This window comes from Bos indicus, chromosome 22 (genome assembly GCF_029378745.1).
Source record: "Bos indicus isolate NIAB-ARS_2022 breed Sahiwal x Tharparkar chromosome 22, NIAB-ARS_B.indTharparkar_mat_pri_1.0, whole genome shotgun sequence".
Taxonomy (NCBI): Eukaryota; Metazoa; Chordata; class Mammalia; order Artiodactyla; family Bovidae; genus Bos; species Bos indicus.
Window position 1 is genome coordinate 59,766,781 of NC_091781.1, and position 27,744 is coordinate 59,794,524.

The 27,744-nt window shown below is 62.9% G+C and overlaps 2 protein-coding genes across 12 annotated transcripts in view; one reads left to right on the plus strand and one right to left on the minus strand.

The window, feature by feature from the left end:
* The window catches only part of MGLL (monoglyceride lipase), a 184,874-nt gene extending 169,119 nt beyond the window's left edge, over positions 1-15,755 (plus strand). For all 5 annotated transcript variants that reach the window (XM_070777034.1, XM_070777032.1, XM_070777033.1 and 2 more), the window contains exons 6-8: positions 3,862-3,951; positions 11,730-11,945; positions 13,627-15,755. In XM_070777034.1, coding sequence (XP_070633135.1) covers positions 3,862-3,951; positions 11,730-11,945; positions 13,627-13,752 — 432 coding nt within the window. In that variant the 3' untranslated portion in view covers positions 13,753-15,755. The remainder of the gene's footprint in view (positions 1-3,861; positions 3,952-11,729; positions 11,946-13,626) is intronic.
* A 7,133-nt stretch (positions 15,756-22,888) lies between these two features.
* On the minus strand, positions 22,889-27,577 carry ABTB1 (ankyrin repeat and BTB domain containing 1). 7 transcript variants are annotated; one of them, XM_019984827.2, is made up of 13 exons: positions 27,457-27,577; positions 26,470-26,532; positions 26,337-26,392; positions 26,131-26,214; positions 25,517-25,661; positions 25,277-25,436; positions 25,164-25,209; positions 24,789-24,884; positions 24,582-24,700; positions 24,330-24,425; positions 24,087-24,254; positions 23,483-23,683; positions 22,889-23,417 (listed from the first exon to the last, which is right to left on the minus strand). In XM_019984827.2, exons 1-13 carry the CDS (start codon positions 27,510-27,512, stop codon positions 23,211-23,213), a joined length of 1,497 nt encoding a protein of 498 aa, XP_019840386.2. In that variant the 5' UTR covers positions 27,513-27,577; the 3' UTR covers positions 22,889-23,210. The 7 variants fall into 7 exon arrangements, with proteins under 7 accessions (XP_019840386.2, XP_019840388.2, XP_019840392.2 ...); XM_019984829.2 differs by lacking the exon at positions 27,457-27,577 and adding an exon at positions 27,015-27,450 and having other exon boundaries at positions 25,567-25,661; XM_019984833.2 differs by lacking the exon at positions 27,457-27,577 and adding an exon at positions 27,015-27,130.
* Between the last annotated feature and the right edge of the window lie 167 nt (positions 27,578-27,744).

Consider the following 27,744-nt stretch of genomic DNA (forward strand, 5'->3'; position numbering starts at 1 on the left):
GTGACCCGTCCTTTGTCCAGGAAAACCCGGCCTCGCCCTGGATGTTCTCCCTGAGTGAGGGCTGGAGTGATCCTCCAGGTGACCCTGTCTGCCTTTGGCTGGAGACTGCCCCTGGGGTCCCGGGTGGAGATGTGGGAGTGGCCCCGTGCTCCCAGACGCCCCCTCCTGAGGCGCCAGGGGCCGTGCGTGTGTGCCAGACACGCCCGGGTGACTTCCCCTCCATCATTGCCCTGTGTGTGGTTCACGGACGAGAAATGAGGCTACAGTCTCGCTCAAGGTCAGCGCGCACCCTGGCTCGGCCAGTGGGCATGGCGGGATGTCCTTTCCCCCCAGATCCACCAGGGATCAGCTTCCCATCTGGGTGTTGCTCTTCTGCTTGTAGTCCCCGGAGTCCGGAAGGCCCTGGAGCCGGGGGGCTGGAGGGGACACGGGAGGGGTCCCGGGAAGGGCTGGTCATCAAGCTCAGATACAGTTAGACCGGGAGTCGGGGTGTGGCTGGGTCGTGACCTGGCCCCTGAAAGCGGCCGCCGCGTGCACCGGGGGCCTTGGTCCCACCCTGAGGCACGCAGGCTTCCTGTTGTCCACCTGGGGGTGCGCTCACCCAGGTGGCCAAAGTATTGGAGCTTCAGCTTCAGCATCAGTCCTTCCAATGAATATTCAGGGTTGATTTCCTTTAGGTTTGATCTCCTTGCAGTCCAAGGGACTCTCAAGAGTCTTCTCCAACACCATGGTTCAAAAGCATCAATTCTTCAGTGCTCAGCTTTCTTTATAGTCCAACTCTCACATCCATACGTGACCACTGGAAAAACCATAGCCTTGACTAGACAGACCTTTTTGGCAAAGTGATGTCTCTGATTTCTAATATGCTGTCCAGCTTGGTCATAATTTTCCTTCCAAACAGAAACTGGGGACCACAGACTCTCTGGGTTCTGCCGGAGGTCAGATGCAAGCCTGTCCCGCTCTGAGTCTCTGCTGCCTCCTCCTCCGGGGCTGGGGTCTCAGCTCCCAGGCCGTCCTCGGCCCGCGAGCACTGAGGTGCCCTGGGGGGCCCTGCGGCTGCACGGACCTGCCTTAGCCCGCTGGCCTCACGATGAGGGTGGCGGTCTCCTCCCAGGGCCGTGGCCAGGTCACTCCTTCCTGAGCGGGATCTGGGCTCTCTCCACGCACCCGCAGGATCCTCCAAAAATTTTGGAAGAAGTGTTCCAGTTGACAGGAAGAACCATTGTGTCATGGATGCCAGCTTCTCTGTGGGTGAGCCACTGTCCCACCCCTCCTCCTGGTGGCTGTGGGCTCTCTCGGTGGACGGTGCTGGGGCAGAGGAGGCGGCAGGCAGCAGGGACCTGGACAAATCAGTCCTCCCCGCCTGGGGTCTGCGGTGCTCTCCAGCCCCCCACCTGCCTACTCGCCTTGGACCTCGGGGCCCCTCCTCAACCCCGGCTGCCTTGATCACCAGTCAGCCACTCTCTGCTTCTTCCTAATGGAAAGGCTAAAGAAACCAGCCCACCCTTCAAGAGCGTGTGTGGGGCGGCGGTTCCGAGCTTCTCCCCCACCCTGAGACAGCGTTTCCCCATCTCTGCTTTTGTGGGGAGCAGGCAGAGAGGCACCCAGGTGTTTTTTTTTTTTAGCTGTGACCTTACTGCCATCAGAGATTCGTCTCTGCCCGATTGAGTCTTGTTAGAAACATGACTGGAACATACTTCGCTGGTTTGGAAGAGCTCAGGGTCTGGGTGGCGCCCCCCCCTCCCCCTGGGCTCCTTGGAAAGGGCACTGTGCAGGTCAGGTGTGGCCCTGTTCCTGGCCCTGCCCGTGGGGGTCGGGGACACTGCCCCTCGTGGAGCCGTGCTGCTGACTGTCAGGAAGGGAGGGGCCCGATGGGGGGCGCCCTGCCTGGTGCAGCAGCCAGGTGGGAGGAACAGGGCTTTGGGGGGAGACCTCGGGGCCCTTGGGGAGACCGGGAGCTCTGTGCAGCAGAGTCCTTGCCAGGACTCGGCGGGTGTCCCGGGAGAGAAAGTGAAGGGGCAGCTGAATAAAAAGACTGTGCTGGACGAGGCAGACAGACATGCCGGGGCGGGGGGAAGCGTCCTGGTCCCATCACACGCGGCTCCTGGGGGTCCAGCTGTGACGGGGACACACTCAGAGTCAGCCCACAGCCCCTGCGTCCCCGGGGAGCCGAGGCGGGTCGTTAACAGCAGCAGGAAGCTTCGGAGCCGCTCAGCAGACTCTGGGCCCCACCTTACATTTCCCCCATGACTCCCTCAGGCCACTGTCATTGGAGGTGCGCGCCCCGAAAGCCCACCCCCGTGGGGCGGGGCCAGTGAGGGCGGGGTGCCGGGGTGTCCCGTCTCTGCGCCTGGAGCACTTGACCTCCGTGTTTCCGCCTCGCTCACACTCTGGCCTTTGGAGGCACAGATCTCAGCTCCTGGGGTCAGGCTCGCAGAGGAGCCCCCGATCCAGGAGCCCACAGACCGTCCTGTCTGCTCAGAAGCAGCCAGCCCCTTCCCTCTTGGAATTCGAGCCCTCCCGGCGTGTACTCATCCCTGGGGCTGGCCCACCCCCACCCTGACCCCTGACCCTGCTGGATGGGTCCTATCCAGCCCATGATGCTTCAACGGGTGCGGGAGACTCAAGGCCTGATGTGGGTTGGATCCAGGTTGGATCCTGGGTGTTTGGGGCTGGGTGGGCAAACGCCCGGCACATGGAGGCCGCCAGTCCACACGTGAGGATGGACCCGAGCGTGGGGTTGTGGTGAGGTCAGAGGTCGCCCCTGTGGGTCCCCAGCCGTTTGGGACCCAGCTGTGCGCAAGGTCATGAGGCTCCTGATGGCCAAAGAGGAGCGGTTTTGGGGGGCGGAGGTGCTGGGGGGACAGCAGGCGAGCGCAGGCCTCTCGGTCACTGGGAACGAGGGCGGCCGCACCCCAGGCCTCTGTCCACCCCGTCCAGCCGGCCGCGGGCAGTGGTGCTGAGCCTGTGTCCTCGTCTCTTAAATGATGGTCAGCCCTTCCCTCAGGGCGTTCGTGTCAAGATCCCAAGACGGGAGTCCCTGGGACCATGCCGATACCCCGCGGTCACTGGGTGCCAAGGGGCAGACCCCCCGTTGGCCCTGTGACGGCCGCACGGACCCGGCACTCACCACCCCCCACTTTCCGAGCGAGTTTAATCTTAGCATTTCACAGCTCGCCTTGGAAATAGCATCTCTCCTCCCTGGGTGTCTGCAGAAACGGAAACGGCCCGCCCCACCAGCAGACGCGTGAGAGCTGGTTGACGCGTCTCCTCGATAAACACCAGCTCTGGGGGGTTGGGGGTGGGGGCGGCCTGGACCTCAGTCCGGATCACGTTGGAGCAGCGTGTATTAAGCGCCTACTGCGAGGTGGCGCCTTGGCACACAGCAACCCCGTGGGCAGCTGAGAGACAGGCCGGCAGCGTGCAGCCCCTGTGCATGTGAACGCCGGGAGCCAGGCCCGTGCCCCTGCCCGGCCTGGCGGCAGTTTCTGCCCCAAGACAGTCAGCGGTGCCTTCTGATCAGGGCGCGTCCTGCCTCAGCTCGGGTGCCTGGGTGCTTCTCCTCCCACAGAGAATTCGAGATCACTGCCCGGAGTGGTCCGGGGAGGCGGCCGCACACGTCAGGAGCAGCAAGGGAGCAGATGGCCGCTGCCATCCCTGCCCGGCCGCCCCCAACCAACCCGAAAACCAGGCCCGGGAGGCCGTCTGCGCGGGCGAGCAGGGGTCCTTGGCTGCCCGGCCGGGATCAGGCCCGGCTGACGCCCCGTCCGGGTGTCCCTCTCCTGAGTGGCCTGGAGGCAGCCCGAGGGGTGGCCGGGCCGGGGTCCCACGGTGCTAACTGTAGCTTCCCCTCGTGTCCAGGTCTTCGCTGCGAAAGTTCTGAACCTTGTCCTGCCAAACATGTCCCTGGGCCGGATCGACTCCAGTGTGCTCTCGAGGAATAAGACGGAGGTGAGTCTTTCTGAGGAGCTGGGGACAACTGGGGCTGGTCGGGGGAGCCGGCCACAGCCCAGGCCTGGGGGGAGTCCGGGCGTTGGCCTCGCCGCGGCTGTCTGCCGCCATTCCCCCGAGGCTCTGCCTCAGGTGGCAGCACGTGGAGCCATGTGAGGGCCGTCTGGCTTCAGGGTCTGGAGGGAGGGGTGGGCAGTGGTTCTCTGAGCTGTGCCCACGTGTGCAGAGCACCTGACCAGGTGGAGCTGTGTGTGTGCGCCAGCCAGGTCTCATGAGCTTGTGAGGAACAGCAACCCAGTTTAGAATGACTTCAGCAGAGAGAGGGGTTTGTTGGTGAAGGTAGTGGAAGGCTTCAGGCACAGCTGGATCCAGGGACTCGGAGTCTTAGTCAGCACCATGTCTCTTAGCCCCTACCTCGTGTGTCCCCTGGTGTGGCCTTATTCCCAGCCAGACTTCCCCGAGTGGAGGCGAAGCTGGCCACCAGCAGCTTTACATGAGCAGCCAGTGGAGGCAGCACAGCCCCTTCCAACAGCAGCTCTGAACCGTGTACCTCAGACTGGGACTCGAACCCAGCCAAAACCCTGCTGGGGACTTAATCACGTGACTGGGACGCGAACCCAGCCAAAAGCCATAGTACCTGGTTTCAGGACCTCGTGAAGCTCAGGTTCTTGATGTCTCATCACAGAAAGAATTCAGGGGGAGACACAGTGATAGGTAAGAAGTGGATCTATCCAGATACAGAGAGAAGCAGCCTCCACAGGCAGAGTGTGGGCCATCGCAGAGGGCGAGTGCGGCCTCGAAATGTGGCCTGGTTAGATTTTATAGGCTGGGTCGTTTCATATGCTCATGAGTGGGAGAGCTGTTCCAGCTATTTTGGGGAAGGGGTGGCGATGTCAACCCCTCCTTGGTCTTTCACCAGGCTGCCCTGGTGCCTCAGAAAGTAAAGCATCTGCCTCCAGTGCGGGAGACCCGGGTTCGATCCCCAGGTCGGGACGATCCCCTGGAGGAGGAAATGGCACCCCACTCCAGTATTCTTGCCTGGAGAATCCCATGGACGGAGAAGCCTGGTAGGCTATAGTCCATGGGGTCACAAAGAGTCAGAAACGACTGAGCGACTTCACTCCACTTTGGTCTTTTACCAGTGGAGCTGTCGTGGCGCCTCTGGGTGTCATTTCCCTTATGGGTTGAGGATTGAGGTCTAGTCTTGTGTGCATCTTGCTCCCATTTGATTCTCATCAGTTTGTGTTGTGGCCTTGGGCTACGTCACTCTTTCAGAAGCTGTACCCTATCTCAGGGCTGGTTCTTACCCCTGCACAGTTGGTTATTTGTCCTGGAGAGGGGGCGGCGTCACCCTGCCCAAGCTCGCGGCCTGAGAACAGAGGAGGACAGCTCTGCTGTGGGCCGGGGCGGGCAGCGTGCGGCCAGGCTGGAGGGTGCACCGAGGGTGCCGGTCAGGCTGGCGCCTGTGGCCACGGGTCAGGCCGGCGCCCTTGTCCACGGGTCCCTGTGGAGGCCAGGGTGGTCCGTGAAGGTGCTGGTCAGGGCACCATGCCCCCACCCCTCTGGTGAAGGGCCAGTGCCTCGTCCCCAGCCTGTGAGGATGGGCCCTCGAGCTCCGGGCCAGGTGGCTGTCTCATCCTCACCCACCCACGGCGGCCCATGTCCCAGGGGCAGACAGACGCTCTCCAGGTGCCAGAGCCTGCCCGAGGTCGCCTGCCTGAGAGCTCTGTCTCGGGGGCAGGACCGCACAGGCTCACGGCTGGTGAACAGGCGGCGCCCTGGACAACGGGAGCATAACGCCGAGTCGTCTCCTGCCTCAGTTTCCCGTCTTTCGTCAGGACGCTGAGCCAGGAAGTCGTGGCTGCCGGTCGGCCCTGGCTTCCTTGGGGTCTGGCATCATGATGGAATGTGGCCTCCTGGCCCTCTGAGCCACTCAGCTGGATGGGAGTCATCCCAGACGTGCAGGCAGGGATGTTCAGGCCACGGTTCCAGCTCCCCGGCCTTGAGGCACTGTTGCTGAGTCAGGCTTGTGCAGGTCTCCAGAGGGAGCCAGTCCACCCAGTCATCCACACCCCATTTGAATTAGAATTTAATTTTTAAAAGCAGTCCCTCCCAAACCCCCATCTTGGAGCCACATTTGACCCACCAGAGTCGAGAATATTTGAGTAAAGAAAGAAGACGTTCATTCCAAGAGGCAGACCTGTGTGGTGAGCAGCACAGCATTAGAGCGTCCCGACAGGAGCGGGGCCGATGTTAACCCATTTCACAGATGAGGACACTGAGGCTCGGGGGATAAACCTTGCCCGAGGTTGCAAGCCGGTCGGGGCAGAGCTGCGACACTCTGATTCCAGTCTATGCTTGGCGCGCCCTTCCAGCTGGGGTTTACGAGCACAGAGCTCCTGACTTGTACTTCCTGGTCCACGTGGCGCGCGTGGCGGGCGGGGGTGCTGGGCCCAGCGCTCCACGTGCAGGGTCACTGCGAGCCGAGGCCTGTGGGCCTCCTTGTGCTGCCACAGCCAAAGGATGACTGTTTCAAATGTGCAGTTTCCCGTGAAACCACCGATTTCTGCAGCAGCCTCTTCACACTGTTCAGGGCTTCTCAAGGCAAGAACGCCAAGAGGGCTTGCCATTCCCTTCTCCAACAGACACTTGGTCAGAACTCTCCACCATGACCCGTCCGTCTTGGGTGGCCCCACACGGCATGGCTCGTAGTTTCACTGAGTTGAACAAGGCTGTGGTCCATGTGATCAATTTGGTTAGTTTTCTGTGACCGTGGTTTTCATTCTCTCTGCCCTCTGATGGAGACATGTAAGAGGCTTGTGCAGGCTTCCCGATGGGAGGGACTGGCTGTGGAGGAATCTGGCTCTTGCTCTGATGGGTGGGCCCTTGCTCAGTAACTCTTTAATCCAGCCGTCTGCTGACTGGTGGGGCTGCACTCCCAGTCCTGGAGTCCACAGGCCCTGATTTCCTCCAGGAGGACTTCTGTGAACACACCACTCCTCCAGCACTGCTGCTGCCAGTGACCCTGACGCCGACCCCACGGCAGGCCACTGCCAACCCACGCCTCTGCCAGAGACCCCACAGGCAAGTCTGGCTCCGTCTCTTCTGGGAATCACTGCTTCTTCTTCCTGGGTTCTGGCACGCACAGAGAGAACTCCAGAAAAACATCCACTTTTGCTTCATTGACTATCCTAAAGCCTTGGACTGTGTCAATCACAGTTAACTGTGGATAATTCTTCAAGAGATGGGAATACCAGACCACCTTACCCGCCTCCCTAGAAACATGTGTGCAGGTCAAGAAGCAACAGTTAGAACTGGACATGGAAGAACGAACTGGTTCAAAATTGAGAAAGGAGTGCATCAAGGCTGGATAGTATCACCCTGATTATTTAACTTCTGTGCAGAGTACATCATGTGAAATGCCGGGCTGGATGAAGCACAAGCTGGAATTACTGGGAGAAATACCAATAACCTCAGATATGCAGATGACACCACCCTTTTGGCAGAAAGTGAAGAAGAACTAAAGAGCCTCTTGATGAAAGTGAAAGAGGAATGAAAAAGCTGGCATAAAACTAAACATTCAAAAAATGAAGATCACGGCATCCGGTTCCATCACTTCATGGCAAATAGATGGGGAAACAATGGAAACAGTGAGAGACTTTATTTTTGGGCTCCAAAATCACTGCAAAATCACTCCCAAATCATCACAAGCCATGAAATTAAAAGACACTTGCTCCTTGGAAGAAAAGCTATGACCAACCTAGACAGCATATTAAAAAGCAGAGACATTGCTTTACCAACCAAGGTGTGTATAGTCAAAGGTGTGGTTTTTAGTAGCCATGTATGAATGTCAGAGTTGGACTATAAAGAAAGCTGAGTGCCGAAGAATTGATGCTTTTGAACTGTGGTGCTGGAGAAGACTCTTGAGAGTCCCTTGGACTGCAAGGAGATCAAACCTAAAGGAAATCAACCCTGAATATTCTTTGGAAGGACTGATGCTGAAGCTGAAGCTCCAATACTTGGGCCACCTGATGCAGAGCCAACTCATTGGAAAAGACCCCGATGCTGGCAAAGATCGAAGGTGGGAGGAGAAGGGGATGACGGAGGATGAGCTGGTTGGATGGCATCACTGACTCTATGGACATGAGTTTGAGCAAACTCTGGGAGTTGGTGATGGACAGGCAGGCCTGGCGTGCTGCAGTCATGGGGCTGCAAAGAGTCGGACACGACTGATTGACCGAACAGCAGCAACTGCAGCAGCTGTACTGGGCAGCACGGGCTGGCGGGGGGGTGGGGGACCATGGCCCTTTGAGAGCTTAGAGTGGAAACATCCAGTTATCTCACCACCTGCAAGTAGCCGGGCCAAAGAGGAGAAAAAGATCACGAGGTGACTCCAAACACTCTTAGTTTGAAAGGAGCAGATTTCAGAGCTTCTGTCTCCTTTGTGAAATCACGAACATGTCCCCGAAGGCCTTACACCAAACGGAAGCATCTGGGTGAATGCCTCGCGGGCGGGCTTCCCTTCGCGGCCCCTCGCCGCGGCCCCGTCCACGGTCACACAGCGTCATGTGTCCACGGTGGGGCTCTCCAGAAACACTGCTCAGTCTCCCTGCCGGGCAGACGTGGAGCCTGGGCTCCGGTTGGATTAAGTAGGGAGCAGAGAGGATGAGTTCCTGCCAGCGGGTGCTGGGAGCTGCCCTTTCCACATTCTGCTGAGCTTTAAAAATAGCAGCGCCGAGGGGCGGGGGAGGGGAAACGGGCGGGGCAGACGCCTCGAGGACCAGAGTCGGCTCCTGAGGCTCGCCCTCTGTGGTTGTCTCCCCTGCAGCCCGGCAGCCCTGAGGCCCGAGGCCCAGCCCTGAGGCCCGAGGCCCGGCACTGATGGCCCGTCGGGCTTGCTGGAGCGGGACTCAGGGAGCGGCTGCAGGCTGGCGCGGACGCGGGCTCCCTGGCAGGCTCCCATCTCTGGGGTTCGCTGTGGCAGCCAGGACGGGCGGCGTGAGGCCCCCACTTGACAGCTTGGGACCCGCAGACGCACACAGGCCCTGGCGCGGGAGGAAAGGCAGGGACCCCCGTGTGGTCACAGCACCGCCCATTGTGCTGGGTCTTGCCCTGCTTCTTGCCACAGCTCCAGAACGTCCGTCTCACGAAACGTCGGCCCAGAGAGGCCAAGTCCCTTCCCCAGGGACTCGCAGCCGTTCGTAAGGGTTTGAACCTATGTCGGGCTTTGTGGTGGAGAATCCAGCTGCCAGTACAGCAGACGCAGGTTCAATCCCTGGGTCAGGAAGGTCCCCGGTGGAGGAGAGGCAACCCAACCCCGCTAATCTTGCCTGGGAAACCCCACGGACAGAGGGGCCTGGCGGGCTACAGTCCTGGGGTCACAAAGTTGGACAGGACTGGAGCAACTAAACCACTCTCACCCCCAAGCTCCTGACACTACAGTCCTGGAGACAGAGCAGCCGCCCCTCAGCCTCTTCTGCGTCTGTCCTCGGATTTCGAGCCCCACCGACATTCTGAACGTTTCACCCTCGACCATGGCTTCCTCAGAATGCCGTGAGGCCCTCCCACTCAGAAAAGCCAAGGATGTTCCACACAGTTGTCCGGCCGAGGCCGCCAGCACGGGATGCAAGGAGGAGGAGCCGTGGGGCACTCCCGGTACCCACAAACCTCCGACTGCTCACGGCACGGCCCCCCCAGCCCCGCTCCAGCTCTTCCGCCGGGAGCACCCCCAGTCCCGTGCCGAGGCAGTCTCCCTTCCAGAACCCAGTCTGTGTTCTCTGTCGCTGCACCAGGACGCCCTCCAAGTGCCTCCTGGCTGGTTGGCACGCACGCTGGCCGGCCGTGTGGCGAGTTCTGGGGGGCTAAGGAGGGTCTGGCCCTGCTCCCACTCACATCTGCGGGGGACTCCGCTCCAGGCCCCCTCCCCAACTAACGTTTCCGGTGTGCCTGCGTTGAGGGTTGGGCCCCTGCTGCTGTGGCCTTCGTGGCTTCTGCCCATGCAGCCGGGAGGCCACCTGCCCGCGGCCTGGGGGGCTTGGCCACCCCGAGGCGTTGGCCTCATCACAACCAGGGCTGCAGACAGGCCCAGCCTCCCCCGCCACCCCCCCTCCCCCGCCACCCCTGTGAACCCGGCTGTCACTTCCCTGCGGGTCGGTCCTGCTTTGCGACTCATCCCCGTGCACGGCTTATCCCCACAGAAGACTTGTCTGTTTTCAGCAGCTGGGGATCTACCAGTGCCTTACAAATAAGCCTCGAGCCGCAGTAGCCTCTCTTAGCATGGACCTCTGCGCAGGGGCGACCACGGGGGCCTGGCTCAGCCGGTGCCCCTCGTAGAGGTCTGCTCGGCCCCTCCCCATCCCCGTGTTCCCCGCTCCCTGCCCCCCGCCCCCCGCGACTCTGGGGGGAACATCTCTGAGCCCCAGAGAGGCTGGTCCTTGAGGTCACCGGCTGCAGAACAGCCAGGGCCTCTGCGCTTCCCTGACAGCTCAGCTGGTAAGGATTCCACCTGCAACGCAGGAGACCCCGGTTCCATTCCTGGGTCAGGAAGATCCCCTGGAGAAAGAAAAGGCTATCCACTCCAGTATTCTTGGGCTTCCCTGGTGGCTCAGCTGGTAAAGAATCTGCCTGCAATGCAGGAGACCCTGGTTCCATTCCTGGGTTGGAAAGATCCCCTGGAGGAGGGAAAGGCTACTCACTCCAGTATTCTGACCTGGAGAATTCCATGGACTGACCGTATGGTCTGTGGGGTTGCAGAGAGTGGAACGTAACTGAGTGACCTTCACTTTCTGAGAAGCCAGGCAGGGTTCGTGCGCCTCTGCCCACGTTCCCTCCTGCAGGACCACAGGGTTACGGCGGCCAGGACATCTGCGTGCGCGGGTCGGGCTGACCCCTCAGAGACCCCGTGTTGCTGCTTTGTAACCCCCTGGAGGCCTGGCCACTCTGATGGTCACTGGAAGAGGGTCACGGAGACGTGGTCCCCCAGGAAGGCCTCTCTGGGCTTTTGGGTGGGTGCTGGCTGCTCAGGCGCTGCAGGCTTGGCCTTGGCAGGGGAGGTCCCCGTCCACCTCCGGCCTGGGGTACAGGACACTGAAACCCTGGTGGGTTTAGGTCTTGAGACCTCCGAAAGCAGAGGCCACTGGGATTGCACGGGCTGCTTACCTGAGGGGAGCTTTGTCCCCTGAGCCGTTGCCCTGTGCGGGGGTGTGGGGTCTGCCCTGCCCTTATGGCCGCCCCTTCAGCCCGCCCAGCCTGCCCTTCCCCCAACACCCAGGTCTTGACCCGTCAGTGTGTACACAGGGCCAATCAGCCTGTACACAGGGCCCGTCAGCCTGTACACAGGGCCCATCAGCCTGTACACAGGGCCTGTCAGCCTGTACACAGGACCAGTCAGCATGTACACAGGGCTGGTCAGCGCGTACACAGGGCCCATCAGCCTGTACACAGGGCCTGTCAGCGCGTACACAGGGCCAGTCAGCGTGTACACAGGGTCTGTCAGCCTGTACACAGGGCCCGTCAGCGCGTACACAGGGCCCATCAGCCTGTACACAGGGCCCGTCAGCGCGTACACAGGGCCAGTCAGCGTGTACACAGGGTCTGTCAGCCTGTACACAGGGCCCGTCAGCCTGTACACAGGGCCGATCAGTGTGTACACAGGGCCCGTCAGCCTGTACACAGAGCCGGTCAGCCTGTACAGAGGGCTGGTCAGCGTGTACACAGGGCCCGTCAGCGTGTACACAGGGCGGCTCCCCAGGGTCTGACGGACATCCCTCTCCCTGCAGGTGGACATCTACAACACGGACCCCCTGGTCTGCCGGGCGGGACTCAAAGTCTGCTTCGGCAACCAGCTGCTCAACGCGGTGTCGCGGGTGGAGCGGGCGCTGCCCAAGCTGACGCTGCCCTTCCTGCTGCTGCAGGGCTCTGCCGACCGCCTCTGTAACAGCAGGGGCGCCTACCTGCTCATGGAGTCAGCCAAGAGCCAGGACAAGACGCTCAAGGTGAGCAGCTGCCACCGCTCCGCATCAGGAAGGGTGGGGGGCCTGCCCTTGGGAGGCGTGTCCCGGGCGCTGGTGAGGCATCAGCTGGTCGTTCACTCCCTGGGGAGCACCCGCGTGTCGGGCACAACAGGATGGCAAAGTGTCGTTTCCGGTGGGGAAGCCCCCCGAGTGTCTTCCCTCTAGACCGGGAAGCCGGCCGGCTGCAGGGATGGGGAGAGAGCGGACCCGTGGGCCGTGTCCACACCGAGTGGCAGCTGAGCCTGAAGGTGGCTCTGGGTGGTCGGTGGGGCAGACAAACCTCAGGACACGTGCGTGCGTGGCTCCCACCCCTAGCGGCTTCCCCATGGGCACAGCCGCGTGGGTGCCCGGTCTGGGGCTGCCCGCTTGGTCACGGGCACACAGGCGGTCCCTGCGGTGCCATGCCTGCTGCGGGGGCTGGGGCTGCAGCGCCGCTGTGCCCCAAGTCCTCTGCCCACCGCCCTCCTCAGCTCTGCTCTGAGGGTCAGCCTTGGCCCAGGCAGAGAGGGACTCAGATGAGCCTGGGACAGGGGTGGGCTGGAAGGAGATGGTACCTGGGGGATGCGGCCCTGGGGATCGCGAGTCCCGTTCTGACGCTCCTGAAACTGGGACAGATAACTGAAAGAGGGGGCTCAGAGGTCTGTGCTCACGGCAGCCCCGAGATGGAGGCGGGCCCGATGAGCCCAGTGGGGTCCATCCCACTGACGGAGGAACGTTACTCAGCCTCGGAAAGCGGGGGCGGGGGCGTTCTGATAGCTTCCTGCTGCCACGAGCGTGGACACACCTTGAGGAGGGCTACGCTCAGTGAAACGAGCCGCTCACCAGAGTGCAAGGCATGTGCGATTCCACCCCCAGGAAACGAGCAAAGCTGACGAAAGTCATCGCAGTAGACAGCAGGGGGGACCCGCTGTGGCCCCGCGTGGGACTCGGCGCTTTCAACTGCCAGGGCCTGGTCGCAGAGCTGAGAGCTCGTAAGCCATGTAGCTTGGCCAGAAAAAAGAATGGAAAAGAAAGCGGCTGCTGTCGCCAGGGGGCAGGAAGCAGGGCAGGGAGCGGGCATGTGGCGGGGCCGGGCTTTCGGCCGTCACGAGAGCGCTGCAGAGCCACCCGGGACACCGAGCGCCCCAGCTGCACATGCAGCGGTGGCTAAGGTGGCCCGTTTCCTGTTAGGAGATTTCCGTGCAGTCAATGAGAGGCATTTGGAGATGCCTGTGGAAGTTGCCGGGAATGGCAAGGAGGTTGCTGGTTACACACGGGGCGAGTCCGGAGGAGGTCGGGCTGGAGATGTAGATTCTGAGGCGTACACCCACAGGTGGCTCCTACAGCCTGGGGCCTGGATGGGGTTCTGGGGGGCCGTGGAGGGAGGAGGCCAGAGCCCCTCATCCCGCGGCCACACCAGCCTGCAGCTCAGGGGGCCCACGTGCTGCCAGGACCACCACGTGGGCAGGCGGAGTGCGGGTCTGATGGGGAGGCTGGGGCCCTGCAGGGAGAGGAGCACAGACAGAGTGGGGGTGGCGGGGGGCACTGTGAGTAAGGACAGGACCTGCAACCGTGCAGGGGCGTCCGTCTGCAGACTACCGGCTGACCAGGCGCAGGGCAGGGGTCCTCTCTGGTGGCCTCGTCCCCTGCTATGGTCCTGACCGCCTGTCTCTCCTGGTTGCAGATTTACGAAGGTGCCTATCACATCCTCCACAAAGAGCTTCCTGAGGTGACCAGCTCTGTCTTCCGGGAGATAAACACGTGGGTCTCGCAAAGGACAGCGGTGGAGGGAATGGGGTGCCCACCCTGAGCCCCCCGGCCAGCTGCGGGGCCACTGTCGGGAAGCGGGCAGAGGAAGGGCAGGGGCTGGCTTCTCAGACGTGGCCAAGAAACACACACACACACACCCAGATTGGAGGAATCCCTAGCACAACTGACTCAGGCAGGCTTGTCACCGGTCAGGCTGTCCACCACTGGATCTGCCTTAAACGGTAGACGCTTTATGCAAAAACTGGAGGTCAGGGCACTTTCCAGAGAACTGCTGGAAGGCCTGAGGCCACACGGAGCCCTGCCCCGCCTCTCCCGCCCTGCAGGGTCCCAGGAACCCCCCCCCCAACCCCAGCAATAATTGGAGGGCGCCCTCCCGCCGCCCCGCACCCTGCCTGTTCCCCTCTGGCCATGGGACGCGGGGCAGGTCCACTGTCCTGGCTGACTTGCGTGCCTGTGGGGGCCCGGAAGTGCCCGCGGGCCCACCCTGGCCCGAGTCAGCTGTGAGCCCTGGGGGCTGGACTGGGCCAGGGGGCGGGGGCCTGGGCGTGGGAAGGGGACCACCCCCCACCCCGCTCCTGGGCGCATGGGGGCGGCCGCTGCTCCCTGACGGCTCACCCGACGTTCGGAGGGCCGCTGTGCTGGATGTCTGTTCAGACGCGGAGTCTGTGGGCGGGAAGCAGGGGTCTTGACGGCGCTGGGCCGGAGCTGGTCCCAGGCGGTGCCTCGCCCGAGGCCCCAGCAGGAAGGGCGATCCGGGTCCCCGCAGCCATCCCTTACTGGTGCCCTGCCCGCATCCCCCGCCCCTTGGCCCTCCCTGCTCTGGCCAGCACGGTAATTGGGGGTCCCCGCCGCCCGGGGGTGCTTTCGCTATCTGTGTGAGCGTGGTGGGGGCGCTGCACCCTGGGAGGGGAAGGCGTGGCCCCTGGACGTGGGGCTGGGTGGGGCTCGACCCAGTCCTCCAGCGGCAGGAGCCGCTGCCCCGCTGCGCCCTGCTGTTTTGGGGAGGTCCCCCGCCTCCATTCCAGGGTCCCCTAGCGCACCCTGAGCCAGAGTGGGCCCCCCGGCGAAGGAGCCACGTGGGCTCGTGGGGGGACCGGCCAGGTCCCCACGGAGAGTGGCTTCGTTGACCTGTTCCCCTTTGGAGAAAGAAAAAGAATGTAGAAAATGCCCTGTGGGCTCTGCCCACCGTCCTCCGGGGCCAAGGAGCCGCAGAGATGCCGCGCACCAGCCCACACCCACCCCCGCCGCGCCGTGCGTGGAAATGTCTCCACGGCGGGCCACTTCCCAAGCCGAACGCCGGGCGGGCACATGGTCCAACCAGGAGTCTTTCAACGCTTGGACTTATTTTCTTTGAAAGCTTTCAGAGATGCACATTCAGCCGCCTTCAGCGATCTGGTCAAAGAATCGCCCATATTTGAAAGATGTTCCTCGGATCTGGGACTGTTTTCCTCACGGGGTGGGCCAGGGCACGCCCTCCACGGTCAGGGTGCGGGCAGCCGTGTCTGGGGCCCCATCCTGGCAGTACCAGCGAGTGCTGAATCAGGGTCGCCCGCCATGCTGAACCCAGAGCCCCTGGGCCGTGCCCGCCTGGCCCTCGGTGGTGCAGGGGAGCTGGGTGTGCACAGGCGGCAAGGCTGGGCAGAGCACTGAGGGAAGGGCGGGCGGCCGAGCCCATGTGGACCTGTCACTCAGGCCGCCTGGGCCACGGGAGGTGGTTCTGTGCAGACCGGCTTTCCAGAAGATGCTGCCCGTGGCTACCGGGGGTCCCGGCCCCCTGGGCCCGCTCTTGCTGGGGCTGGGGTGCTGACCCCGGCGTGCCCTCGGCCCTGGTGCTCGGAGCCCCCCGCAGGCCCCCTGTCTCCCTCGCCGACTGCTGACTCCCCCCATTGGACCACAGCGACTTCCCACACAGTTTCCTGGTTTGCTGTCATGCCCACGGCTCAGCCGCCTCCCTCCACGCCTGCTGTCAGTGGGGCCCTGTGTGTCGGGTAACAGATAGTGCGGGACTGACACAGTTAACCCTAATAAACCATGGTTTCTGCCGCCGCTGCCTGCCTGTCTGTCTGATCGACCCCGGCACGCCCTGCAGAGACAGGTGGCCTCCTGGCTGACCACGCTCTGTGGGCCCCCAACTCCTGACGGGTTAGGAAGGCGCCCTGCTCCCGACCTGGGGCTGCCCCGCCGCCTCACCCACCGCAGCTTCCCCGAAGCTGAGGCAGCAATCTGCACGTCCGCCTGCAGCCCGTCGCCCGAGCCCCAAGCGTGTCCTGCAGACCATCTCCCTCCAACCCTAGGCCCGTCCCTGCCTGCCTCCTGTCCTGTGGGGCGGCCAGAGTGAGTGTCCGGTGAGTCGGATGGTGGCTCTTCCGGCCCCAACCCTCAAAGCCTGTCGGCCCACAGCCAGCTTTCGGGGGGCCCTCGGAGCTGTGCCCTCTGTCGGGTCTTCATCAGAACGGTCTGGTCCCTGGGTCCAGGGCCAGTGTTGCCGAGGGACGGGGAGAGGCACTCTCTGGGCCAGGACCCGGCGCTGGGGTCATGGGTGCAGGCCCACTTCACGGTGGACACCTGCGCCCCCACCCAAGGCTGCCCCTCCAAGGGCCCTGGGTTTAGCGCGCTGCTGCGGCTGTTCTGAAATTCTCAACCACCCTGCGCATCTTTCTGCCCTGAGTCCCAGGTCGTCCCGCAGTCAGTGCCCTGAACCCCCGCAGCGGGCGGCCCGTCCCGCGTCACTCAGGCCTGCAGCTGGGGTCTGTCCTGTCCCTCGTCTGGGCCATGCTCCTCTGCCGGCTCCTCCTGTCCACATGGGGTCTGTCCTGTTCCTCGTCTGGGCCGTGCTCCTCTGCCGGCTCCTCCTGTCCACATGGGGTCTGTCCTGCTCCTCGTCTGGGCCGTGCTCCTCTGCCGGCTCCTCCTGTCCACATGGGGTCTGTCCTGCTCCTCGTCTGGGCCGTGCTCCTCTGCCGGCTTCTCCTGTCCGTGTTGCCGTTTGTTTTCCGTTTCTTGGTTCCGTTTCTGGACCTGGGCGAGCTGGAGTGTCCTGGGCGTCCCCTCTCCCTGGGTGCTGACGGGCTGTGGTGGGCAGGTGGGTGGCCCAGCCCCCGCCCTGTGTGGCTGCTGCTGGCGAGTGGGGTCTGGTCACGCGGCGGCCGCTTCCAGAATCCTAGGGCCCCCGGCTGGTGCCGGCTCACTGGGGGCAGAGTTGGCCCAGGAGACTCTGGGCCGTGCCCACCCCCTAGCGGGGAAGCCAGGCCTGGGGTGGTGGTGCCCCCTACAGGCAGGCGGAGCTGGTCCTGGAGTGGGGGACCACTGGTGGGGGGGGCGCGGCTCCCGACAGTCAGGTGCGGGGCCTGGGGGATCCTGAAGCTTGCTTTGGCAGCTAGTGTGCAGGGCTGAGGCCCAGCTGGTCCCGGGGGTGGGGGGGCGTCCGGATCTGGTCTGCTCTAGGTGGGCCAGGACTGGGGGGTACAGGACTATGGTTTCCTTTTTGTAATTTTTATTTTACATGGGAACATCAGTTCAGTTCAGTTCAGTTGCTCAGTCGTGTCCGACTCTTTGCGACCCCATGAATCACAGCACGCCAGGCCTCCCTGTCCATCACCAACTCCCGGAGTTCACTCAGACTCACGTTCATCGAGTTGGTGATGCCATCCAGCCATCTCATCTTCTGTCGTCCCCTTCTCCTCCTACCCCCAATCCCTCCCAGCATCAGAGTCTTTTCCAATGAGTCAACTCTTCACATGAGATGGCCAAAGTACTGGAGTTTCAGCTTTAGCATCATTCCTTCCAAAGAAATCCCAGGGCTGATCTTCAGAATGCACTGGTTGGATCTCCTTGCAGTCCAAGGGACTTTCAAGAGTCTTCTCCAACAGCACAGTTCAAAAGCATCCATTCTTCGGTGCTCAGCTTTCTTCACCGTCCAACTCTCATATCCATACATGACCACTGGAAAAACCATAGCCTTGACTAGACGGACCTTTGTTGGCAAAGTAATGTCTCTGCTTTTCAATATGCTATCTAGGTTGGTCATAACTTTCCTTCCAAGGAGTAAGCGTCTTTTAATTTCATGGCTGCAGTCACCATCTGCAGTGATTTTGGAGCCCCAAAAAATAAAGTCTGACACTGTTTCCACTGTTTCCCCATCTATTTCCCATGAAGTGGTGGGACCGGATGCCATGATCTTCGTTTTCTGAATGTTGAGCTTTAAGCCAACTTTTTCACTCTCCTCTTTAACCTTCATCAAGAGGCTTTTGAGTTCCTCTTCACGTTCTGCTGTAAGGGCGGTGTCATCTGCATATCTGAGGTTATTGATATTTCTCCCAGCAATCTTGATTCCAGCTTGTGCTTCTTCCAGCTCAGCGTTTCTCATGATGTACTCTGCATATAAGTTAAATAATATATAACAATATACAGCCTTGACGTACTTCTTTCCCAATTTGGAACCAGTCTGTTGTTCCATGTCCAGTTCTAACTGTTGCTTCATGACCTGCATACAAATTTCTCAAGAGGCAGGTCAGGTGGTCTGGTATTCCCATCTCTTTCAGAAGTTTCCACATGGGAACATAGCTTTTGCCAAAAACCTTATCAGTTCAGTTGCTCAGTTGTGTCTGACTCTGTAGTCCTTGGGGTTGCAAAGAGTTGGACATGACTGAGCAACTGAACTGAACTGATGGTGTTTTGGCTTCCCAGGCGGCGCTGGTGGTAAAGAACCCACCTGCCAGTTCAGGAGACCTGAGATGTAGGTTCGGTCCCTGGATTGGGAAGATCCCCTGGAGAAGGGCATGGCTACCCACTCCAGTCTTCTTGCCTGGGGAATCCCCTGGGCAGAGGAGTCTGGTGGGCTACAGTTCGTGGGGTCGCAGAGAGTCAGACACAACCGAGGCGACTTGACGCAGCGCATAATCGATTTAGCGCTGTGCTAGCTTCAGGGGTACAACTGAGTGATTCGGTTTCCGTCTGCAGGCGCCCTTTCTTCTTCGGCCCCTTTGCCGTGTAGGTCATCAGCGAGCACTGAGCAGCACCACACAGGTCCTTGTTGGTTGCTGTGTGTGTAGTCGTGTATCTGTGTGAATCCAAAGTCCTAATTTTTCCCTGCCCTCATTCCCCATTGATAACCATGGTTTTTAAATCTGTGAGTTTGTATTCTGTAAGTCCATTTGCATCATTTTTTAAAGATTTCACATAGAAGTGATAGGTGTCTGTGTGTGACCGAGCAGTCTCCACACCCATCCGTGTTGCTGCAGACGGCACGGTGTTTGACGGCTGAGCGGTCTTCCGTTGCAGAGCGCGTGTGTGCCGTGTCGTCTGCATCCACTCCTCGGCTGACGCCTCGTTTCCAGCCTTGGCTGTTGTCAGCAGTGCTGCTCTGAAGACTGACTGGGTTGCACGTTTCAAATTGTGCTTTTCTCTAGATGTGTGCCCAGGAGTGGCCCTGCTGAGTCATACAGTAATTCTACGTTTGGTTTCTTAAGGACCTTCACACTGTTCTCTGTAGTGGCTGCACCAGTTCACGTTTCCACGAACAGTGGAGGTGCGTTCCCTTTTCGCGACTCTCTCTCCAGCATGTGCTATTTCTAGACTTGCTGATGAGGGCCATCCTGACGAGTGTGAGGTGATACCTCACTGCAGTTTTGATTCGCATGTCTGTTAGTGATGCTCAGCAGCTTTTCCTGTGCCTCTTGCCTGTTTGTATGTCTTCTTGGGGAAATGTCTATATAGATCCCTGCCCATTCTTTTGATTGGACTGTTTGTTGTTTTGATCCTGAGCTTTAGGAGCTGCTTGTGTGTTTTGGAGACGAATCCCTTGCCAGTCAAATTGTTTGCAAGTCTTTCCTCCCATTCTGCGGGTTGTCTGTTCCTATTATGGTTTGTTTTTCTGTGCAAAAGCTTGTAAGTCCCGTTTATTTTCATTAGTCTAGGAAATGGATCCAAGAAGATACTGCTGTGATTTATGTCAAAGGGAGTTCTGCCTGTTTCCTCTAGTAGTGTTACAGTCGCCAGCTTACAGGTAGGTCTTTAACCCACTCTGCGTTTGTGTGTTTCTCTGTGTGGTGTTAGAGAACGTTCTGCTTTCTTTTACATGTAGCTGTCCAGTTTAGACTCTGGTTTCTGTGGCTGGGTGTCTCCCTCTGGTGGGCGAGGCTGGCCTAGCAGCCTCCCTGGAGGGCAGGCCCAGTGCCCGCCCAGCCCCATGGGTGGACGACGCTGCGTCCTGGCCGTCTGGTGGGCAGGGCCATGTCCACCAGAGGGGTCAGGGGGGTCTCAAGGCGGCCTGTCTGCTGCCAGCTAGGGCTGTGACCCCGCCCCGGGGTGTGTGACTGAGTCTCCCAGCTCTGGGTCTGACGGGCCCAGATCTTAGCCCAGAGGCCGTGTTCACGGGGCCAGTGTGTGTCCAGGCGAGCCCCGGCCGCCCCGTCTCTGCAGGAGACGCTCCGCGGCCAGCAGGTAAGTCCGGCCCAGGCTCCTGCCCAGCTCGGCGTGCATGAGGTTCTGTGAGGCCGTGTCAGTGTGAGTCTGTGGGTCTCTGCCTTCGCAGCCAGATGCTCCGGGGGCCCCGGGGTCACACCCCCACATGGGGAGCAGGGTGGGCTCCCAGCGCTCACTCCCGGGGGACGCTCTGCAGCGTCACCTCCCCCAGGCTGGGGGACTCCGCCATCTCGCTGTGGTTCCTTCTTCATGTCGTCAGCGGCAGGTCATCTCAGGGAGGCTTTGGTTTTCTCCATCGACGGCCAGCATGCTCATGGGAGGTGGGCTCAGGCTGTCTCTACTCTGCAGCCTTGGCTGCTCTCCTGAGATGACATCTGATGCCGTTCTCGCCGTGGGGCAGGCCCCATGGGGGCCAGAGCTGGCCTTGCCCCCAGGCAGAGGCCCCCCCGCGTGGCGTGTAGACCTGAAGGACGGACGACCCACTCCTGAGTCCGATGGAGTGGGCCGCCCTTCTGCACGGCAGTCAGGACGGAGGCAGGAGAGCCGTACACTGGTCCCTGCCGCTGGCTTGGTTTACTTTGGTGTGGTGGCCTGCACTGCTTTGTGGCCCTATCTACTCTGGGAGATGGTGTGACCACTAATCCCTGTTTAGCATAAGAAACTGCTTCCCTGAGCTGTCCCCGCCCCCACGGACACTCCTCCTGAGGGCTATTGCGTAGCCTGTGTCCCACGGTCATGGGGGCTGCTCCCAGAACCGGGTGGGGTGACACGGCTTGCCCAAGGGCAGCAGGGCAGGAAAAGCCGATGGAGCACCAGGCGAGAGCAGACGGGGTGGCGGGAGGGGCCGTCGGAGGGGCTGGGCTCTAAGGGCAGCAGCCCCCAGGACGGTGTGTGAGGAAGTGCAGCCAGCGGCTGCAACGCCAAGACCAGCCGCTGGGCGGCGCCCACGGCCCTGGCAGACACAGCCCCCGACGGGGCAGGCTGGGGGGACGGGAGGGCGGGGGCAGCCGCACCTGTCTCCCGTGCCCTCACGGCCCTGCCTGAAGCACAGGGCTTCCTGCCCGTGGACCAACGTGCCAGCTCCTGCTCCTGCCAGGGCGTACTCCTCCCGGGCGGCAGGGAGGGCGGAGAGGAAAGAGGGCTTTGCGGGCTCTAAATCAGAGCCGTCCTTTGCGGGCCTGGCCGCAGCTGAGGGCAGGGGAGCTGGGGGAGGAGCCAGGTGTGCACCTGAGGCTCTGCGGGACGGAAACCCGGGCCGTGTCCACCCGCAGAGGCCGACACACAGGTGAGCAGGCGGGGGGCGAGGCAGGGTCCCGACAGGGGCTGAGGTGCCAGGAGAGACCCTCAGAGCCCGACTGGCAGCTGCTGCGTTGACTGAGAGGGCTCGGGGAGAGCACACAAGGGTCCGAGACCCCACAGGTGGAGAGGGCTGCGCCACGTGCCCAGCTGCGCATGTTCCGCCTTCAGGAAGAGTTCCCGCGAAGCTGTGGGCTGAGCCCACGGGTCCCGGGGACCCTTGGGATGCATACCAGCGTCGGGGGCTGGTGGCGCCACACCGCCCCGCCCCGCCCCCCCAGACGGCAAGGGCACAGTGAGCCTCAGTGGGTGGACCCCACTACTGCAGGGGCCCCTCAGGACCCTGGGACGCACACCAGCGTTGGGGGCTGGCAGCGCCGCCCCGCACACACCGTAAGGACGGGCGCTGCGGCTCCAGCCCAGGGCCCAGCTGTCGTGGCACGGGTCGCCAATGGGACTCGCAGCCAGGCTTCCAGAAGCTTCTCCCTTCATCCCCACCTGAGGCAGCGGTTCAGACCTTACCAGGTGACAGCTGCTGCTAACTTCAGAACTTGTGCTCCGGGAAGGCAGGCGGCCCCCAGCCCTGGGACCGCACGCCCAGCTTTCTGCCGCCCCCAGCCCCTCCTCAGCCTGCTGCAGGGAGACGGGGCCCTGAAGGCTAGGCAGTTTTCCAGGTGGAACAAAGCACACACCCAAAGCCTTCATTCCTGCAGGTGAGAAGGCTACTACAGGAGGAGTAAGAACTATTTTGGGGTTAGGGCCAGAACTAGTAGGGTGAGGCAAGTGAAGCACCTGCCTTGGGCACAAACTTGAGCACCGAAAACCTGGGTAATCAAGATAAGCGATATTTTAACGTCATTAGCGACCCAAATGCCGACAATTCTCACAGGAATATAGGCCATGGCTGTGCTCAGGGCCCCCTGGGATGATTGAGCAGCATCCCTGCCTGTGGCCCGTGCTGCGCCGTCAGGCCGTCTCCTCGGGGCACACCCCGCGTTACCGACAGCTGCTCCCCCGTCACTGCGTCTTTTCTTGGTGGTTGGCCTACTTCCCCAAATGTGAACACTGCTGGGGTCCAGGCTTGGGACAGAACGCACGGATCATTTTTCCCAGTAACATGTCTAAACACTGATTCGACCGTTCGCTTAGAAGCAGTCATGGGGAGCTGGGCTCCAGGCTGACGTCAGACAGACAGTGGCTTCTGTCCTCAGCCCCACAGCAGTAAGAACAGCGGGGCTCACTAAGCGCGCACCAGATCGCAGATGGCTCCCCTTGTCGCCAGGGAAGCAACTGCTGGCTCCTCCAAATCTGCCCTGGCCCCCAAGGGTGGGGGACAGGCTGACCTCAGCAAGAGGAGCCTGGCTGGCAGAGGGCCGGTCCCGGCAGGCAGGTCTCAGGGCCCCAGCCAACACCATCTCTTGTCAATGAGGCTCCCTAACCAGTCCTGGCACACAGGCTCCCACAGTGAAGTCAAGCTTTATTGCCACACTGACATTCTGGCCCCCTCATGGCAGCTCTGTGCAAAGAAGCCAGCTCCCCCAGGGAGACATGGCAGGAGGGGCGGGGGATGGAGTGAGGCCCTCAGAGACCCTCACTCCAGGATGCCCTGAGTGGTGCCCAGCCCCGGAGCTCGGGGGCTGGTTTGTGCTGAGAAAGACCTCATCCCCAGGCGAGCATCCCGGGGCCCCAGGCGAGCATCCCGGGGCCCCAGGCAGAGAGGAGGGAGCCTCTGCAGCCACAGGGATGCCCCCGGCTCCCTGATGGCCCCGTGTGCGGTGGTCAGCAGTCCAGGCCAATGGACACCAGCAGCTCCTCCAGCACCCGCAGGCGCTGCGCGGCCTGCTCCATGGCGTGGCAGGTCTGCACCAGGCTGCCCATGTGGAATCGGATGTCATCCACCAGCGGGATGGAGTCCGTCTCCTGCCGGCTGGCCACAGCCGCGGCCTCCTCCCGCACGGCCTCCACAAAGTCCTCCTGCTGCACCAGCTGTGGACAGGCCGGATCAGGGTCTGTCCTCCGCCCAGGCCCGGCCGCCCGGGGCCCACACTCACCTTCTCAATGACCCTGGCCATGTACTTGGTACACTGGTCCTCCAGGCGCGCCAGGCCAAACAGCTTGGCCACACGCCACACCCCCACCACGCTGTCCTCGTCCAGCAGCTGGGCTAAGCTGCGGCCACACAGCTGCTTCAGGCCTGGCAGCAGGTACATGTCGGCCACGCTCAGCACGTCGTAGGCCAACTCGGGTGGCAGCTGCAAGGACAGAGAGTGAGGGAGGGTACCTAGAGACTGAAGACGGGGTCCCTGGGGCTCACAGCGCAGGCTGGCTCGGCCCTGAGACCCGCGCCTGCTGTTGCTGGGCAGGCCCCTGCTTGGGCGTCCCCTTGTCCAGGAATGGCGTGACGGGAGCCTACGGAGGGTGCTGTCCACCACTGAGCCCTCCCAGTGGGGTGCTGTCCCTGCCCTGAGCATCACCGCAGAGAAGGAGAAGCCCTCCTCCTCAGCTGCTGTTTCTTGGGGTCTCTATGACGGTGACTGCACACACGCCGGCTGCCTTTGGGGTAGCTGAAGGCATCCTGGGGTCCCCGGCGTGCTCTGGCTGGAGGAGCAGTCCACACGGCGCACACTCCCCTCGCCGGTCGGATGTGTGACGCACCTCGGTGTGGTCGCTGTACACGTAGTACAGTACATGCGTGAAGACCTCGGGCGAGACGCTGTGCAGGGTGACGGCCGGGAGGCCGCCCGAGGCCTCCAGCTGCTCACTCTCCTGGAAGTGGTCGTCCAGCAGGGCCCGGAAGTACTCGCTGCGGCCACAGAAGAAGGCCTGCGGGAGGCTGGGCTCAGGAGGGGCTGCCCCGGGAGCAGGGCTGGGCGGGTGTCTGCGGGAGAAGCCGCGTACCTTGTGACAGAGGAAGTCGTAACCGCCCACACGGAAACAGACGTCAGGGCAGCTGCTGAGGCCATCGCAGGGGAAGGGCAGCTCCCCGAGATCACCCTGGGGGGAGGCGGGGCAGCCTCAGGGCAGGCAGGAGGGAGAGCGCCAGGCCGGGCCCCTCCTAGCTCACCCTGGAATGTGACGCTGCTCCAGGGTCAGTTAGACACAAGAGCGCCAGGCTCTGGGTTTAAGCCGCAGCCCAGGGCGGGACCTTACCCGGAGCTCAGGGGGCAGGGCGCAGTCAGCCAGTAGGGCCAGGTCCTCCCGCAGCTGCAGGTCCGCCTGGGGGGGCTCGATGGTCAGCACCTTCATGCACACGCCCGGCTTAGACGCCTCTGCGGGGAAGAGCGCGGGTTCATGGGGTAGGCGGCCCACAGGTGCCCGCCCGAGCCCAGGGCCTGAGGGCGGGACGGCCCCACTCACGTTTGGCCTCCAGGCCGCCGAGCAGGCCCCATAGCTGGCACTGCCGGGCCAGGCGCTCGCAGTCGCTGACGTGCTCCACGCCGACGTCCAGGCAGCCTGGGTGTGGGGGCAGTGCAGGGGGAGACTCGCGGACTGAGGAAGCCGTGGCTGCCCCCCAAACCCCCAGGTGGGTGGTCCATCTGCCCAACCACTGGCTACAGGGCTGCCGTCCGACCTCTCAGGCCCCAGGACAGCGAGAGGGCCTCAGACCGTGGGTGGACGAGCTGACCGAGGAGGCAACTGGGCCATCCCACCGCAGCGGACGAACCCAGAGGGAAACGGTGGCCCCAAGGCCACGTCTGGTGCCCTAGCCCCTGCCCACCAAGCACGGCTCACCTGTGTACAGGTACTGCAACAGCGCCCCAAAAGCCACGGGGTTGATCTGTGGGCAGAGACAGGGTCAGGGACGGCCACGCCAGGCGCGCCTCCCCTCGCGCCCGCTGACGCACCAGGGGGTGCCTGAGGACCACGGCGCTCCTGCCCTTCCACTTGGTGTCGAGCATGTGGGCGAAATAGGTGCTGCGCGCGCCCAGCACGCCGCGGTGCGCCCGGAAGGCCCTGCCGTGCACCACGAAGACCACGTCGCTGTGGAGACCCTGCTCCAGGAGCCTGTGGGCGGGGCCAGTGGTGTGCTCAGAGTCCCGCGCAGCGGACAGCCCGCCCCGGCAGGCCCCGGCAGGCCGGCTCACCGCAGCAGGAAACTGTAGTAGAGGTCCCGCCGCCAGAAGGAGGCCGTCACCTGTCTGTAGTCACGCAGCGCCCGGCGGATGGCGTCGCTCTGCGCGCCGTAGAGGCAGCGCTCACCATCGAAGGTGTTGGCCTCGCAGCGGGCTCCTGAGGGCGGCAGAGCTGCCCGTCAGCGGGGCCTGGGGCTGCCTGCCATGGCCGGGGACGGGGAGCTGCTCACTCCACCACACACAGACACACACACGGCCCCGGGACTGCCCTGCCCCCAGCACCCTCCCCGCCAGGCCCCGGGCGCACGCCACCGAGCACAGACACCCTGGAGGCCGGCCTGGCCTATGCTGGGCCCCGGGGACACACCCCAGACAGAAGGTCCCCTGCCCGCAGAAAACGGGGCTTCCAGGGGCAGAAGCACACACACAGGCTAGCAAGTGAGGTCAGGGGCTCTGAAGAAAACGAAGAAGGTGAAGGCTGGCTGTGGTGCAGCTGCCACAGGGGTGGCCATGGAGACACCGGGGCAGACGAGGAGCAGGGATCTGAACTAAGCGAACCCCTGGGAAAGAGCCAGCAGAGCAGAGGGAACGGCACGTGGCCAGGCCCCGAGGAAAAGCAGTGGTACCTGCGGGGGTGGAGGGGCACACTTCACGGGGCAGCTCGGGCACGGCCAGGTTCTCCAGCTCGCGGGAGACGCGGCTGGGAGGCCCTGCGGGACTTCACACCGGTCAGACTGGCCTCCCGGGCTCTGGGCAGATGCTGAGCTGGGCCCCGGAGACCGGTTCTGAGAGCACCCCGAGGGGTGCAGGAACGTGCCCACCCTGCACTCACCGTGGGCCAGCAGATAGAGCACCAGCTCCTCGTGTCCACAGAGGCAGGCATAGTACCTGAGGGGATGGGGGAGGGCGCCGTCAGGCCCGCCCGCCGCCCGCCCCCCCGCCCGCCCCCCAGGCCCGGCGCTCACAGGGGGGTGCTGTCCCACTTGTCGCGCACGTTCACCTCCACGTCTCGCTGCTCCAGCAGGTACCTGGGCCGGGGGACGGGGGTTAGAGAACACCCGCGGGAGGGGAAGGAGGGAAGCCTCCCCGGTGAGGGCAGGTGAGGCAGAGACCGAGCAGGACGGGCGCTGAAGACCAAGCAGCCAGGTCAGGGTGTGGGCGTGGGAGCGTAGGCCTCAGGGGCCTCAGCGCGGAAGAGGCTGAGCGCCGGCTGACAGCGCTGGGAGGGGCCGCCCAGCGGGAGGCCTGCAGGGTCCCGGAGGCGTGGGACTGAAGCGACAGACTCCAGAAGGTGGGCGGCGGGCGGGGGTAGGGAGGGCCACTGAGGATGCCCAGGTGGGAGGGACCCAGCGTGTTCTGAAGAGCACCAGGTTTTGGAGGCTACCAAGTAAACCCCAAGTGGCACTCGACCTGGGGAGGAGCCCAGCGAGACAGCAGGACTCGCAAGTCGGGACTAGCCCCGGGGAGGGCTCCAGGGGAGGACGGAGAAGGGAAACACTAAGCGCCTCACCTCCCAAACAAGCCGCACCCCCTCCGGCGCGGCCGCGGTGACGGCGATGGCAGCGCCCAGGCTCTCCGACAACCGGAGCCTGACTCCGGCCCCAGACGTTCCCAGCACCGGTCCGTGGCTCATCAGAGTAGCCCCGTCGGGGGTCCCAGGCCCGCCCCCAGGGTCTGACCGCCGGGCCCTTCCCTTCTCTCCACCCTCTGCTCCTCCTCCGGGCGTCCGCGTCACAGTCCTAACCCTAAGCCCACCGGAACCCCGGGACAACTCACGCCAGCACCCGCGTCCCCGCTCGGAGGAATTCCTCGACCAGAAGGGCCCTGCTTTGGAGCCCGGGCGCCGGCTGGGGGCGGGGATCCACGCCTGGGCCGGCCCGTGCCCTCCCCCAACCCCCAGCGGGCGCTCCGCGGACCGCCCCCGCGCCCTCCCGGGGACCACGCGTCCTCACCGCACTCGGCCCACGTCCCCCTTCCTGCAGCTGGAGAACAGATCGCAGGTATCCATGGCACAGACGCCCAGACGCCGAGCCACCTCGGGCGGCAGCGCCCGCCGGATATCAACACGCCCCGCCCGCCCCGCCCTCCGGATATAAACACGCGCCGCCCGCCCCGCCCGCTCCCTAGCGGCGCCTGGCGACCGGAGGACCGAGAGGAGGGGAGGGCCGAGAGGGCAGGAGGCGGGCGAGGGGGGAGGCGGCGCCCCGCCCGCAGCCCACCTGCCCCTTCACCCCCGCCCA

Bases quoted from the DNA above. Each gene is read 5' to 3' on its own strand.
- ABTB1 (XM_019984827.2), bottom strand. From the start codon at position 27,512: ATGGATACCTGCGATCTGTTCTCCAGCTGCAGGAAGGGGGACGTGGGC. The intron at 24,426-24,581 runs GTAAGGTCCCGC...GCCTCCCCCCAG, and splicing joins CCCTGCCCCCTGAGCTCCGG to GGTGATCTCGGGGAGCTGCC. The intron at 23,418-23,482 runs GTGAGTGTGGGC...GCCTGTCCACAG, and splicing joins TGGCCAGGGTCATTGAGAAG to CTGGTGCAGCAGGAGGACTT.